General features: G+C 47.7%; 1 protein-coding gene across 3 annotated transcripts in view; it reads right to left on the bottom strand.

Annotated features, from left to right (window-relative positions):
* The window catches only part of LOC116949424 (SCO-spondin-like), a 182,127-nt gene that overhangs the window by 90,714 nt on the left and 75,762 nt on the right, over nucleotides 1–15,651 (bottom strand). For all 3 annotated transcript variants that reach the window (XM_076069198.1, XM_032966760.2, XM_076069199.1), the window contains 10 exons: nucleotides 14,538–14,667; nucleotides 12,511–12,636; nucleotides 11,875–12,188; nucleotides 8,669–8,839; nucleotides 7,398–7,650; nucleotides 5,747–5,793; nucleotides 4,807–4,977; nucleotides 2,115–2,297; nucleotides 1,007–1,158; nucleotides 279–373 (listed from right to left, as the gene is read on the bottom strand). In XM_076069198.1, coding sequence (XP_075925313.1) covers nucleotides 279–373; nucleotides 1,007–1,158; nucleotides 2,115–2,297; nucleotides 4,807–4,977; nucleotides 5,747–5,793; nucleotides 7,398–7,650; nucleotides 8,669–8,839; nucleotides 11,875–12,188; nucleotides 12,511–12,636; nucleotides 14,538–14,667 — 1,642 coding nt within the window. The remainder of the gene's footprint in view (nucleotides 1–278; nucleotides 374–1,006; nucleotides 1,159–2,114; nucleotides 2,298–4,806; nucleotides 4,978–5,746; nucleotides 5,794–7,397; nucleotides 7,651–8,668; nucleotides 8,840–11,874; nucleotides 12,189–12,510; nucleotides 12,637–14,537; nucleotides 14,668–15,651) is intronic.

Genomic DNA, 15,651 nt, shown 5'->3' on the forward strand with positions numbered 1-15,651 from the left:
CCATTGGCCATCCTTCCCCCTGGCCATGTGCCCTGCCCAAGCCTGCTCACTTTCCTCCTTGAGAGTCGATATGATGACCGTAATTTGCATTTTGTTCTCCGATCCACACATTGCTCTTCTGTGCCTCTCATTTGCAATTCCCAGCATGCATCCCCCCCCCATGCTTTCTTGAAACGGTGATTGAAACTCTTAATCCTCCCGAAGTGAGCTGGGCACTTTGCCAACAGACAGCGCCGTCGGCCGCAGTCGCAGACAAACATTTCTCTTAATGAACTCACCATTTGGTGCAGCCTATCTGTATCGGAGATCTGGGAAGATACACCGAGCCTCCTACGAAGCACGGGCACTCCGAGATTCGGACACACGTCTGGTTCTGGAAGAGTTAAGCAAAAGACAAGATTAGGAAGGTCACACTCAAAGGGCCGCCCAGCTCACCTGCTGAAATGAAACAACATTAGAGCTGTTGGCAGGCTAGAGCACACATATATAAGGCATATATTGGGGATGTGTGTCTGATGTTTGGATTAATGAAACACAAATTTGGACGAGATCAGAATTATTTTTGTGTCGGAAGAGTGTCACGGCTGATGTTTCTTTGCCAAAAAATGATGTCACGCAGCATCGAGGAGTGTCACTTTTGTGAGACCGAAAATCTGAAAGAGATCTGAAATTTTCCTGAAAAATCTGAAATGTTCTCATCCAAAACTCATCCAAAATATTTAACTTTTATTGCAATCTTGCAAAGCAAACAAGGTTCACAATACAAAAATACAGTCAAATTGTCTTGCGTTATTCAGTGGCTTTGTTCAGCTTAAGAGACCTCATCCAGCAGTGGATAGAGCAGTGTTCAGCTTGAGAAGACGTCCGGGGAGTCCTGTGTACCCTGAAAATATGCTTTGGCGGAAACCACAGCTGCAGCTAGAACACCAAATCCATCAAAATCCTGGCTACTGTGGACAAAGAAAATGCTGGCGCATGAACCAACTGCAGTCATTATGTAGCTCACCAGCAGCAGGGTTCCATTCGGGCAGTAGCAGCCAGGGTGGCATTCTCTCCCGGAGAATGTGAGGTCGCGGCCGAGGTCGGCGCAGGTTATAGGCTCATCGGCGTGGCACAGCCTCCAGACCTTTCCTTCAGGGCAGCTCAGCGTCTGACCGTCTGCAGCATTCCGATCGACAGGGAACAAAAATACATTTTCAGACATTCGCGGGCACTTGTAAGTAAAATGTGGTTTGGTTTAATAGCTGTGGTGCTTATAAAAAAAAACAAGTTTTTTTTTTATCATACACTGGTTGCAGTAATTCCACGGCTGTGGAACATTACGTATGGAACACATTGTGTGCGCCTGAAATCCAGCGACTTGAAGCCTCAAACCTCATGTCACAGAAGACGGAGCACACAGCCTAGGTAGGCACTTGCCAAATATGAGCAATTTTCTCTTTGGGTTGCCTCTTCATTTAGAGTGAACAAAGACAGCTGATGTCAACAGTGAAGAAAGCCACTGTGATGCCTTCCCACACACAAAACTACTCAACAAGAAATTGGAAAATAGCTCAAGCACATCAAGGTCATACATTCATCACAGCCAAAGTTGTTGATGCCACATGCTTCACTTCTTACTAGATCACATAACTACCCTGCAGTTGAATCCCCTTCTCCATTGTCTTTTCACAACATTCTTACTTTCTGGATATTAAAAATATATAACATCATTCAATTATAGCTCTCATCTCGAGCCGGGTCCCCAGTTTTAGCAGCATAATGGAGATGTGGTCACGGCTAGACACTTTATTATAACCATGATTGCAATTGCCATTCATATAATTGTGTTAATATTTAACAGGCGATGAGCAGGTTTGAGTGAGTGGTGAAGGCTATGTTTTGCTTCAAAGAGCAATGCAGAAAAATCCATTGCTGTAGTGCACTACGATCCAATGTCTATGCTCCCAATTTCACTAATCCGCACTGACCAGCGTGGCACAGTGTGGTCAAAAAAGACTCCAACGCAGCACAAAGAGGCCCTCATCCAGCAGCGGATTTGACGAAGGGGCCGCACATACAAGCGAATGATGGGCGCATCATCGCTGTGCGTGGCGTGACGTCTCCGTGCTCACCACAGCTCTCCGTGCCGCAGCTCTCCATGTCCTCCACGGCGCCGCCGTCGCAGGCGGGCGAGGACCCGGGCGGCGCTGCCGGTGGTGGTGGTGCCGGCGTGGGGCAGGTGCGGCTCCGCACGCGGACGCCGCCACCGCAGGAAGCCGAGCACCCGGACCAGGCCTCCCACTCGCCCCACACAGCTGCGCGGGAGCATGCGGAGTGGGCCATGCCGGCAGTCAGCGCCTCCTTGTCACTCTGCTATTGTTGTCATGAACCTTCACTCGTTGATTCCTCAAACCCCCCGTTGAGGACTCTACCGAACGGATGTTTTTTCTCATCAATTCTGTGGTCAACCACTACACTTGCAGGTGGAACAGCATACTCACCCACACACTCAAACACTCACCTGCTCACTCAATCACCTGCTCACGCACTCACCCACCAGCTCACTTACTCACCCACCTACTCACCACGCTGTAGGTGAAACCGCTTCTCTTTCTGCTCCTCCCCTCGCACTGCTCGACTTTAAAATGTCTAAAGTTCCTTAACCTCGCACAATGTACGACACTTGTTAACCCTTATTTATTACGCCTTCAATCATGCTATTTGTCACTGGGCTATTAGACCTTTGGTGCCTTTTGGCCACGTGCTCACATACCGTAATTTTAAAATAATGCGCATTACGGACCACATATCCAGCAGGCAATGGGACCACCGCTAACAGAAAATTGCTCATTCAGAGTAACAAGCCACATTGGCAGTGTCTCCCTGCTCAAATGAACAATGATGATGTATAACAAGTTTATATATATATCAATGGTTTAGAGACAGCAGTAAAACGTCCACATTTCCCTGGAGGGGAACCAGCCCCTGTGGAATGACAACTAGTTTTGACTTTTTACAAAATGGTTGATGGCCTGAGGTCTCTCAAGCTGAACACAGAATTTTAACTCCCAATTTTTTCTGATTGAGTTGGGAAATTCCAGACCTGGTGCCACTCTGACTAAAATAAAATGCCTTTATGAAATGTGCTCATTATTGTAGGAATAGGTTTTACCCTTTTAACTGGCACAAAAACTGACACCTTTATTCAAGGCATCATGTTTGCAATAACCACAACACAAGCAGTCAAAATGCAAACAAAAAAGACAACTCTGATAATAATATGCACTGTCCTTGAATTTGATTGGTCCACACCCGAGACGGCTTTCTTTAGAGCCTAGTCTCCATTAGTGTTGGACCAGAAGACGCCAAAAGGCGTACAACTCAAAACAGCGTCTTCTGGTCCAACACCAATGGAGACTAGGCTCTAAAGAAAGCCGTCTCGGGTGTGGACCAATCAAATTCAAGGACAGTGCATATTATTATCAGAGTTGTCTTTTTTGTTTGCATTTTGACTGCTTGTGTTGTGGTTATTGCAAACATGATGCCTTGAATAAAGGTGTCAGTTTTTGTGCCAGTTAAAAGGATAAAACCTATTCCTATATCTTGTTACTGGCAAAGGAGGTCTCATAATGTGCTCATTATTATTTGCATTATTGTACTATTCGGATATCTATTGCACAAAAAATGAAGTGTAAATGGGAAAATGAGGCCCAAATACGTGCTGTTTCCTTCCAACGTGCTGAAGCTTTCTGTGACCACATATATAATATGTATGAAAATAAACGAAAAAAGAGTCACGTTATTGCTGGACATACAATTATTCTACGGCATGAACGTGCCAATGATACACTTATGAGAGTTGTAGCTCGCGCTTAGGTACTTTGCATTGACCCTGGAAAGCATTTTTTTATTATTAAAGTCTGGTCTCTATCAATTGAAGGGAACAGGTTGAAAAAAGACACACATACAACCTCAAGAATAGCACCCATTAATCGTATTAAAAACCAATTAATGGACAGTTATTTAGAAAAATCATATCGATCGGCTTCCACAAAGCGCAGAACCGTGGAATGCCAGCGAACCACTCCGAGCTGCCTGCGTGGAAGTGTGTCCCCTCCGTTATAACACACAGCAGGTCTATAAGCAATCCAGCTACACATTGACCCGGCTGTCACTCCAATTGAATTCCAATTGTATGAGCAATGCCTCACCACCCCACGCTCGTCTCCCAAATAAACCCCACGGTGGCGCCTTTGTTGTTGCGAGTCAGCAACTGTCCATCGGTCAATAAATAATATTCCGCATAAATATAATCGTAGAAAATAAGGGCGTTATTTTACTGTCACTGACAGAAAAGGAAATATCTCAATGTTTCAGCTGAAGGGTGTTTTCTGATAAATAATTTGATCTGGTGTGGTTTTGAGTAAAAAGAGTCACAAATACTTTACCGCCTCTATGTCAATAATATTTGGCGAAGAGCATCAGACTGCCAATAAACACTGTTTTCCTTTCCTCCCTGCTCAATCATTCAGCGGTGCCCATCGCCAATGATAAACCAAACTCAAAAGTGGAAATTCCACACCCTTATGTCAGGTGCCAGTATCTCTACAGCACAACCACCACTGGCTTCCCACACAGCGGCATTCGCTTTATCGACCCCAGACATAACGACAGACAAGAGTCGACCGCCGGCCAATAATTGAACTCACGACCTTCCGATCGCGAATTGAGTCCATCTGTCACATTTAACACATTATTTTTTTCCCGGAGGGCCCTGCTGCATCGCGGACGCCCGACATGCCGACGTCACCGCGCCGGCGCTACCTTTGCAGGGGAGCAGGCCGCAGTAGGCCACCTCGACGGGCAGCCCCGAGCAGCCGCGGCCCCCGAAGGCGGCGGGCGGGTGCGTGGCCGAGCGGAAGCGGCGGCGGGTGCCCACGTCGCACGTCTTGGTGCACAGCGACCACGCGGTCCACTCGCTCCAGCCGCAGTCGACTGCGACGAGGCCGGCGCCCCGGGGAGGAAACAGGGAAAAGGGGACGGAGAAGAGAGAAGGCGACGCTTCACGTCCAGAGGAGCCCGGAAGCGAGGACGCCCCGCGGCTTGTCGGTGCGACGGTGGGAATGGTGACATAGATAATCGTGGGGGCAACACGGCGCTATCGCAACAGGGCCCGAGAGGAAGCACGGGCGCTACGTACGGTGCGAAAGAAGTTCAATGTACATACATAGAATGGCAAGCATGATAAGTAATTTCATAGAAAAGCAATTTCTGTAAATATTTGGCTCAAAAATGCCAAATTTACCGCTGTTCACTTGGTGATTTGGAAGTGTTTTTGGCTCAGAACAATGCTATTGCCACTCGTGCATGAATCAGGCTTTTGTGTTATTCAAGTATGTAACGCAGAAAAGTGTTATTTTGTCTTTTTTTAATCATAATTGTCATAATTATCATAATCTTTATCCAAGCCTGTGCGACAAAACTGTACATTTTAACATTCAATAAAAAAGTATGGTCAAGCGGCCAATCAATTGACCACACTTCACCATACTGGTGAGTGTGAGTTTTTGAACAGAGTTGGGGGGGGGGGGGTGGGCAGTGGTGGTCATTAAGGACCAGTTCAGATATCATTAGCCGCTGACGTTAATCGTGACTGGGAATTGAACTCGGGTTTCTCGGTTACTAGTTAAGTGAGCAAATTCCTGTTGCCATCGCTCCACTCCCCAGGACTGTGCAGCAATTTCACTTTACCACAAGAACTAACCTGAACACGGTAGTGATCCACACTGCATTTCTCCGTTCACACATGTGCTACGGATGAGAGGAAAACACGGCATTATTTTAAGTGTCCTTTAGAAGTACACAATCTATTCACTAAACACAAGAGTACGAAGGGCACGCCACGCCCAAACGCAGTCAGGAAGTGTTGTGCCTCAAAGATGTATGCAATTACATGATTGCTAACCAGTCCTGTCCCAGGTCGCTCGTATAAACTGGATGTTTGGAGTGAATGAGTATGCGTTTGCTCTCCGATGTGACATCTTCAGCTTGTACTGCGCGTTGCTTGGCAGAAATGGCTGATGTTATGCTCCATGCACCGGGAGCAGACAGACGGAGGAACATGACTGGTGGTTATGACCGCATGTGTGTTAACCACAAAATGCATGGCACCTGCTTCACTGTTCATGTGAAGAGACCGAGCGACATCACTTGAAGAGAAGTGGGGCCGATGTGCGCTAGCAGAGCCATGATCCAGATTTGCCAAATGAGAAATATTTACTCGCAAATTACTTCATTGGGAAACACGCAGCAATAGTCAGGAAACACTGCAAAAGCCTGACAGGACCCCTCCTGAAACAGAGTATTGAGGCCTGAGTTACATGTTCCCGGGTTAAGAAAGTATTAAATATAACAATAAGAGATAATACTCTTTGGTTTTATTCGGTAAAGTCACGTAGATAAAATAAAACGAAATAAAATAAAACATTTTATTGTTTTATTTTATCTACGTGACTTTACCGAATAAAACCAAAGAGCATGAATCCGTGCAGTCACGAAAGCTTCAAATCTAGAAATAAGAGATAATGCATAAGACTTTTGATCTTAGTCGCAAGGTGTTTAGAGAGTTGTTTTCCTTCCCTCGCACCTCCGATTAGCACAGTTGTCTATAGGTGTGTGTATATATGTATGTTGAACCTCTTTCGCACCATACGTAGCAAACCGTGCTAACCGGAGGTGCGGCTACGTACGGTGCGAAAAAAGTTCAACATACATACATTTCTCCGGGTTCTGTGGTTTTTCACTCTATATTTATAAACATGCGTTTAGATTGTTTATAAAATGTTACTGTTATATATTTTACCACGTGATAAGCCACTTCATTTAGCGATCGTTTGTGGCCAGATTGCTTCTGAAAATGAAGCTAATAGCTCAGTGGGCTTTACCTGGTAGGATAAGAATATTTAAGGTTTTATTTGTATTTTTTAAAGAGCTTTGCTTACCTTTCCTATACATTGAGCTCCTAACGTGTGTTTGTATCGTTTGCTGTTGTAACGTTTTGTCCCCGTGCCCCCCTTACTGGACATCTGTGAAAAAAGAGCTTTACAGCTCGTCGGATTCCTCAAGTACAAACAAGTATTCTGATTCTGACACACACACACACGTGCGCTAAAGCACAGCAAGTTGGCACAGTAGGGGGCACAGGTGGTGCATCAGCCATCATCTCAGTCAGTCGACCCGTGGCATCTGGGTCTGCCTCGTGACCTCCTGCCAGCGGGCGTTCGACACTTCACGTGGCCTCAAGGTGCACATGGCCTGGCACAAGCGTCGTGGTGACGTCGACGCCACCCAGTGGCGAATGGCGGTTGTTGTTGTTGCTGTTGTTGTTGTAGTCCGCGCGTGCGCGTGCGGCTCACCAGTTGTTGCAGGGGTCAACGGGCACGACGTCGCCCGGGTCGTAGTCGCGCCCCTCGTGGCGGCACGGGCACAGGGCCGGTGGCACGCAGGCACCCCGCACCAGGAAGGTGCCCTCCTGGCAGTAGCAGCCGTCACGGCACACCGCCGTGCACTCCACGTCGCGGGTCATGTCCAGGCAGGAGCGCGGGCACAACCCCCCGCGGCGCTGGCACTCCGCCTCGGACAGGTGCTCCATGCCGGCGGGGCACTGCTCTGCTCGGAGAAGAGATCGGCAAGGGGGATCGGCAAGGAGATCGGTCGCGGCGCAACGCTGCCGATGGCCGCCCCGCCTCTGTTGTTGTTGTTGTTGTCGTCAGTTCCCCTCCTTCTGTTGCACAGTTGGCACCTGACCTCCAAGGCCTATGTCATTACAGTATGCCAACGTATGGCTTTGGGCCTTTTTTTTCTTGGTTGCTAGAGAGAGAGAAAAAAAAACGCAGGTGCACGCAAACTCCCGCACAGATAGGCGAGAAACCTACTTGTTACACTACCTTCTACGTATCCACCTCATTGCCCTGCGCGTGCACGTCTTGCAGCCCTGGCTGACCCCATCTCTCTGTAAATCGTCAAGCCTGTCTCGCTGTATTAATTACAGATGTGCACCACCACACTCACTGGACACACTATGGGTCAATGTGAAGATCGAGTGGTGATAACTGAGTTCACAGCAGTTTTTTAAGCACACGCCGATGCATTAATGCACTGAATGAAATCGATTCCGCCACTATTGATACATGCATCGAAGAGTGCATGTGAGAATCAATTATTTTACAATTCGTGCAAATTATAAGATGATGCTAACGTACCTCTCGGGCGAATGGAGTGAACAATTTTAGAAACAATAAAAAAAAGAGATGTAAAAAATAGGATTCAAAATAAGCAATCATTGAACGAGAAGCAGGACCACGAATGATGACAAAGGAATTACTGTGGGGGTGGGAGGGAGGGGGGGGGAATAATCACTTTTCTACCATTTTCACAACTAGCTAAAACAAAATAATTTAAGCTGACAATACACCTCGTTGCCATATTTGACTCTACGGATAAAACACTAAAAGCATATCTTTTTTTTACACATTTCCAACGGCGACACGCCCATTCTGGGACTGATTCTTTTTATTTATTTTTTCTCTATCAGCTGCATTGGTTCAATACTGAACTCCACATTCGGTGTCTCATCGGCGAGGGTCCAAACAAACGAGCTGGAGGGGAGTTGCGGTTCGGCGAGTACCGTTGCAAGGCTGCGGGTTGCAGTCTCGGCTCTGGCCGTGGGGGCCCTGGCAGCTGGGTCCCCCGTGACTCGGCAGGGGGTTCGTGCAGGTTCGACTCCGCGTCTGGATTCCCGAGTCGCAGGAGGCGCTGCACTCGGTCCACGATGACCACGAGCTCCAGCCACCGGCCACTGCGGCGGCGGCGAACGCGGGAACATTTATTATTTTTAAGCGGACCAAAGATGAAAAGTGTGTTTTTTTCCTGTGATGGGATTTAAATCGAACTTTATTTCGTGAAAAGGCACATTTCTTAAAAACAAGGCCCATGTACACGTACCAAAAATATAAACCACGCAATAAAAAAAGTAACCAGGTTCAACTGGCGACCATACGTTTTGCCACATTCATATGGTTTTCATCTGTGAAAGCCAGACTAAGCAGGTTTTAATATCTTCTTTGGTTCTTTCGGTAAAGTCACGTAGAATGAGAATAAAATAATAAATTAATAAAATAAAATATTACAATAAAATTCTCACGACGTTTCGGCCACAACACAAGCGGCCTTCATCAGGTGAAGGGATGAGACTGTCTGGAGGACAGCGCTGGAGCGAACACAGCCAAGCTCAGACCGCGACCTTTAAGCTGTGTGAGAAGAAACAAAGCGCCTTGACAAAGGAATTAGCATCTTAAAGGTCGCGGTCTGAGCTTGGCTGTGTTCGCTCCAGCGCTGTCCTCCAGACAGTCTCATCCCTTCACCTGATGAAGGCCGCTTGTGTTGTGGCCGAAACGTCGTGATAATTTTATCGTGTTATTTATTTTTATTAATTTATTATTTTATTCTCATTCTACGTGACTTTACCGAAAGAACCAAAGAAGATGAATCCTTGCAGTCACGAAAGCTTTAAATCGAGGTTATAATATTTGAAGTTACATTTTAAAACTTTTCACGGTCAGGCAGATTGAAGCACTCCCTGTTGCTGATGAGAAAACCCGCCACGGCGGTAGGTAATAAAATGAAACTAAACATACACTGGGTGTTTCCGGTAGCCAAAGCACAACACGAAGTCCCGGCATGCTTGTCAATATGACGATAGTATATTTCCCGCACACAGCAAGTGAAAACCAAGAACTCGGTGGGTTTTTTTTTTCATTATTTTATAATTGTCCCAATGTTTTGTATACATAACTGCTCTTTATTACTCTATTCTACGAAAAAAATAGTTTTTTTTTTAACTGTCAAAGTGTTTCCAAGCTCAAACAAAACACCGGCAATGCTGATCCCCATTAGCGAGCAAAGTGGTAGATATTCCAAAATCACCTCCACCAGAGTACAGCCACTGTTAACCTGGCACAAAGCAGCACTCGTATTCATAGCCCTACATATATACAGTGAGGGAAAACAAGTATTTGATCCCCTGCTGATTTTGTACGTTTGTCCACTGACAAAGAAATGATCAGTCTATCATTTTAATGGTAGGTTTATTTGAACAGTGAGAGACAGAATAACAACAATAAAATCCAGAAAGACGCATGTCAAAAATTTTATGAATTGATTTGCCTTTTAATGAGGGAAATAAGTATTTGACCCCTCTGCAAAACATGACTTAGTACTCGGTGGCAAAACCCTTGTTGGCAATTACAGAGGTCAGACGTTTCTTGTAGTTGGCCACCAGGTTTGCACACATCTCAGGAGGAATTTTGTCCCACTCCTCTTTGCAAATCTTCTCCAAGTCATTAAGGTTTCGAGGCTGACGTTTGGCAACTCGAACCTTCAGTTCCCTCCACAGATTTTCTATGGGATTAAGGTCTGGAGACTGGCTAGGCCACTCCAGGACCTTAATGTGCTTCTTCTTGAGTCACTCCTTTGTTGCCTTGGCCGTGTGTTTTGGGTCATTGTCATGCTGGAATACCCATCCACGACCCATTTTCAATGCCCTGGCTTAGGGAAGGAGGTTCTCACTCAAGATTTGACGGTACATGGCCCCGTCCATCGTCCCTTTGATGCGGTGAAGTTGTCCTGTCCCCTTAGCAGAAAAACACCCCCAAAGCATAATGTTTCCACCTCCATGTTTGACGGTGGGGATGGTGTTCTTGGGGTCATAGGCAGCATTCCTCCTCCTCCAAACACGCCGAGTTGAGTTGATGCCAAAGAGCTCCATTTTGGTCTCATCTGACCACAACACTTTCACCCAGTTGTCCTCTGAATCATTCAAATGTTCATTGGCAAACTTCAGACGGACATGTATATGTGCTTTTTGAGCAGGGGGACCTTGCGGGCGCTGCAGGATTTCAGTCCTTCACGGCGTAGTATGTTACCAATTGTTTTCTTGGTGACTATGGTCCCAGCTGCCTTGAGATCATTGACAAGATCCTCCCGTGTAGTTCTGGGCTGATTCCTTACCGTTCTCATGATCATTGCAACTCCACGAGGCGAGATCTTGCGTGGAGCCCCAGGCCGAGAGAGATTGACAGTTCTTTTGTGTTTCTTCCATTTGCGAATAATCGCACCAACTGTTGTCACCTTCTCACCAAGCTGCTTGACAATGGTCTTGTAGCCCATTCCAGCCTTGTGGAGGTCTACAATCTTGTCCCTGACAACCTTGGAGAGCTCTTTGGTCTTGGCCATGGTGGAGAGTTTGGAATCTGATTGATTGCTTCTGTGGACAGGTGCCTTTTATACAGGTAACAAGCTGAGATTAGGAGCACTCCCTTTAAGAGTGTGCTCCTAACCTCAGCTCGTTACCTGTATAAAAGACACCTTGGAGCCAGAAATCTTTCTGATTGAGAGGGGGTCAAAAACCTATTTCCCTCATTAAAATGCAAATCAATTTATAACATTTTTGACATGCGTTTTTCTGGATTTTTTGTTGTTATTCTGTTTTTCACTGTTCAAATAAACCTAGCATTAAAATTATAGACTGATCATTTCTATGTCAGTGGGCAAACGTACAAAATCAGCAGGGGATCAAATACTTTTTTCCCTCACTGTATGGATAATAAATGACCGAGTCTTTTGGCCCAAACCTGTGAGCCAAGTTTTCACTTTGCCATGGCGCCACCCAAGGTGCTCACAAATCACTCAACCCAAAAGTGAAGGCGTTCTAACTACGCCTATCTCAATGACCGAGCGGCCACTGGAGGTTGGGAGCAAGTCAAACTATTCCGACGACGGCTACGAACGACCGCGGCTGCGGCGCAATCAGAGGCGGCGCAGCTCGCCACTCACCGGGGCACGGGCGCACGCCGCACAGCTCCGTCTGGGCGTCCTCCTCGGGGCACGGGTCGCCCGTCACGTCGTCCACCGCCGTGGCGTTGCAGCGGCGGTGCCGCGAGCGCGTGCCCACGCGCTCCGGCGAGTAGAAGCACGTGCGCGTGCAGCGGGACCACGCCGACCACTGGCCCCAGCCGCCCCTGTCCCCGTCCCCGCCCTCCTCGGGGGCCTCGTCTCCCGGGCAGGGCCCCGCGTTGCAGTCACGGAGCTCCGTGCTCTCGCCCACGCATGGGGCTCCCCCGCCGGACGCCGCCGGGTTCGTCGGTGACCTGCGCCGTGACGCGCGCACCGGGGGGAGAGGGGGGTGAGAGGGGTTAACGCCGGACGAGGCGTTATCGCGTTTCGCTTGCCGTTGTCCTTCCACCCGCACGTCCGATTAGCACGGTTGGCTACGTACGGTGCGAAATAAGTTCAATATGCATAGATACATACCTCGTGCAGAGATTATTACGTGTGTCTGTGCTTTGGTTAAAAAAGGTGGTCCGTTGAAGGGAGTGTTATAATAAGGCTGGGGACCTCAATCATCCCAAGCAGGGCCCAACGAGACAGCTTTGAGGTTGTGTGCCGGGAACTCGCAGCGGCGCCAATCACCTGTAGCGCTCCTGGCTGCCTGTGCGGCACGGGCGGTCGCACGGCGTCCACGGGGACCAGGCCGACCAGCCGCAGTGCACGGGGCAGCTCGATGGCTCACACTCCACAGTGCCATCCCGGCAGGAGCTGCACGCAACACACGGGGAACGGGCGCGTGTGAGCGCCGTGGTGGCGAGATGTTAACAACCACGCCTGATATACATGAGGTCGCAGGTTCGATCCCAACCCTGATGACAGTATATTTGGAGGTCATGTGTTCTCTTCCCGTGGTGGCGTGGATTTTTCTCCGGGTGTTCCGGTTTTTCCCTCCACATTTAGACTCAACATGCGTTTAGAGTATTTGGCTGCTATAAATGTCCACGTGATAAGCCACTTCGTTGGACTATTATTTGTGGCCAGGTGGGTTCTGTAAAAGAGCTATCTACAGTAGCCCTGTGGGTCTTACCTGGTAAAATAAAAAGTTTAGTTTAGCACATGTGGGTGTGAGCATATGTGTGCTATAAATCCGGAAACCCGAGTTCGATTCCCACTCACGACCATCAAGCAGTGGCGAAAATGTAAACTGCTGGCCACCCACCCTCTCGTGGCGCCGTGCCGGCCTTCATAGGCGCTCACTAACAGCACTTGCTCCAACATGTCTGTTAATGCTACGTGGCACCTGGGTCTGTTCCATGTCCTCCTGTCAACAAGCCTTCCATACTTCGCGTCGCCTCAAGGTGCACCGAGGCTGGCGTGAGCGCCCCGTGGTGATGTCACTGCCAAATAGTGGTAGACGGCGATTGTTGTTGTGTGCTGCCTTCGTAGGCAGGCCGCTGACGGCACTTTCCCCAACAGCCTGTGTTGGCTGCCGCCGTCAGCGACGCGAAACCTATACTCTATACAGTGCTCAGCGTTATACGAGCAATTATATTTATTTATCGTGAAAGGGGCATTATAGATTTTTGATACCTATTAAAAGTGGAAAGGGTTGGAGCAGTGAAACAGTGGAGAACATCATGATCTCGATGACCCGGGTTCGATACCCATCTACGGCTAATATTCGGTGGAGAGTGATTTATGAACTACCCCCAAGGCCGCCCCCTCCCTTTACCCGTCCCCCTTCACCAATGCGCAATGTTCAGCATGGTGAAGGAAGTTCACACAACGCCCCACGATTAACACGGCACGGGGAGCCCTTCATCCAGAAGTGGATTAAATACACATGTGCAACGGATACCAGTACAATTAGGAGTGCAATTAACTCACGGTTTGGGCAATAATTGGATGGGAGGGGGGGACTAAAGCAGAAGTTGTTGTTTTTTTACAGGAAATGCATTGGTTGCCTTGTACACTGTTGTACTTAACGAGTCTTCTCGGCCATGTCCACTAGACCTCTTTAGAGAGAAAAAAAACCCTGTGATGTCAAATTGTTCGTCCATTCGAGTTCCCTACGAGTTTTAAATGTTCTTGTCGTGCTCTCAATTGCACTGTTTCCATGGCTGTTAGCAAAAAAAAAAATAAGCGCTATTTATCTTTGACAAAAGAAGCCACGTGCAATTGCACATGGGGTATACAGGGCATCTTTGTCCGTGCGTATGTGTGTGTGTGTGCGATCATCACTGTTATCACACATTCCACGTACACTCCCAATGGAGGACTTGTGAAAACATTCCCCATTGTCATATTTTCCAAGCTAAAAAAAAGCAATACACATTCAGAGCTCTGCTATGCGGATATATTAAAAAAAACGACCTTTGAACGCACTTGCGAAAACAATTCTAGTTAAAGTCATGGAATGATATTTAAACCGATCTTCAGCCAACCCTCCCTTCAACCAGCCCACACGGCATCTCATCTGTCAATGAAAACCAAAAAAAATGCAACACGTTCGTCATAATAAGTGCGAGTAATGAATGAGTCACGGCTCTTTTTGTTAATTGTGCGTGTACACCACCGCCAACGCAGCAGCATCACCAAACAATCGACCTAGTCGGTGGATTGACAAAGGGTTGTGCATGGTACACGTGCGATGAACTCGTTCCCCGTACCAGTTGCTGCAGTTTGCCGTGGAGAAGACCTGGCCAGGCTTGTAAACGCGGCCGTCCACTCTGCACTGGCACTCGCCGGCTTCCACACAGCGTCCACTCTTGAGGTAAAGACCCGGTTTGCAGCGGCAGCCTGCGCGACAATGTACGCACCAAACGATGTATCGTTATTATTGGTTACGACGCTTTATAAACCGGGATAGATGCCCCAAGTCTACAGGAAGAATTCCGCCAAGTTTCCGCAGTCGGGGGCGATGTTGCTATTTGTAATCCCCATTGAGCCATTTACTTTGAGAGGAAACCAGTGAACCTTGAGGTAACCCATGCAGAACTGGGGGATAACATAATAATTGGAATTTACAAGGCACATTTTATACCTAATATCGCAATGCGCCATACATTTAAAGCAGCAAAGAAAGCAGAACCAGGGCAAACGGACCGTAACTAGGAGGTAAAGGCCAATTTAAAGAGAGAGCGTTTTCAAGGCAGATGTAAATGACTCTGATTGCCAAAGGCAAAGCATTCCCTAGTCTGGGAGCTGCGCTGGCAAAAGCCCGATCACCCTGGGAACAGAGCCTCGACCTCGGAGTGCTTAGAAGAAGACGATGCTCAGGTCTCGGGGACTTCGTTGGAGAAAATACATGGGTCGGTTCCTGCAAAGTTCACACAGAAAGGGGACCCGAGACGGGCATCGAACCCAGGCGATGTTTGCTCACGAGGTACAAGTGTTATCGCTGCCACCCGTCATCTCGGAAGGTTCACACAATCAGCTTTCCATTGTTGAGTTGAATCCCTGATTGTGGCCATTGCGAACTTCTGATACTCAGGCAGAGATATTTTTAAAAAGTCACGTAGGTAAAACGAATTAAAATAAAATAAAATAAACAATTAAAACACGACGTTTCGGAGGCAACGCACGCTTCCGTCTTCAGGTGGGACCAGTCACAGCCAAAATCGCTGGTCCCACCTGAAGACGGAAGCGTGCGTTGCCTCCGAAACGTCGTGTTTTAATTGTTTATTTCATTTTAATTCGTTTTACCTACGTGACTTTACCGAATAAAACCAAAGAGTATGAATCCTTGCAGTCACGAAAGCTTCAAATCTAGAATATTTTAAA

Source organism: Petromyzon marinus, chromosome 2 (assembly GCF_048934315.1).
Source record: "Petromyzon marinus isolate PM22_M1 ecotype Great Lakes invasive population chromosome 2, UKy_Petmar_22M1.pri1.0, whole genome shotgun sequence".
NCBI lineage: Eukaryota > Metazoa > Chordata > Hyperoartia > Petromyzontiformes > Petromyzontidae > Petromyzon > Petromyzon marinus.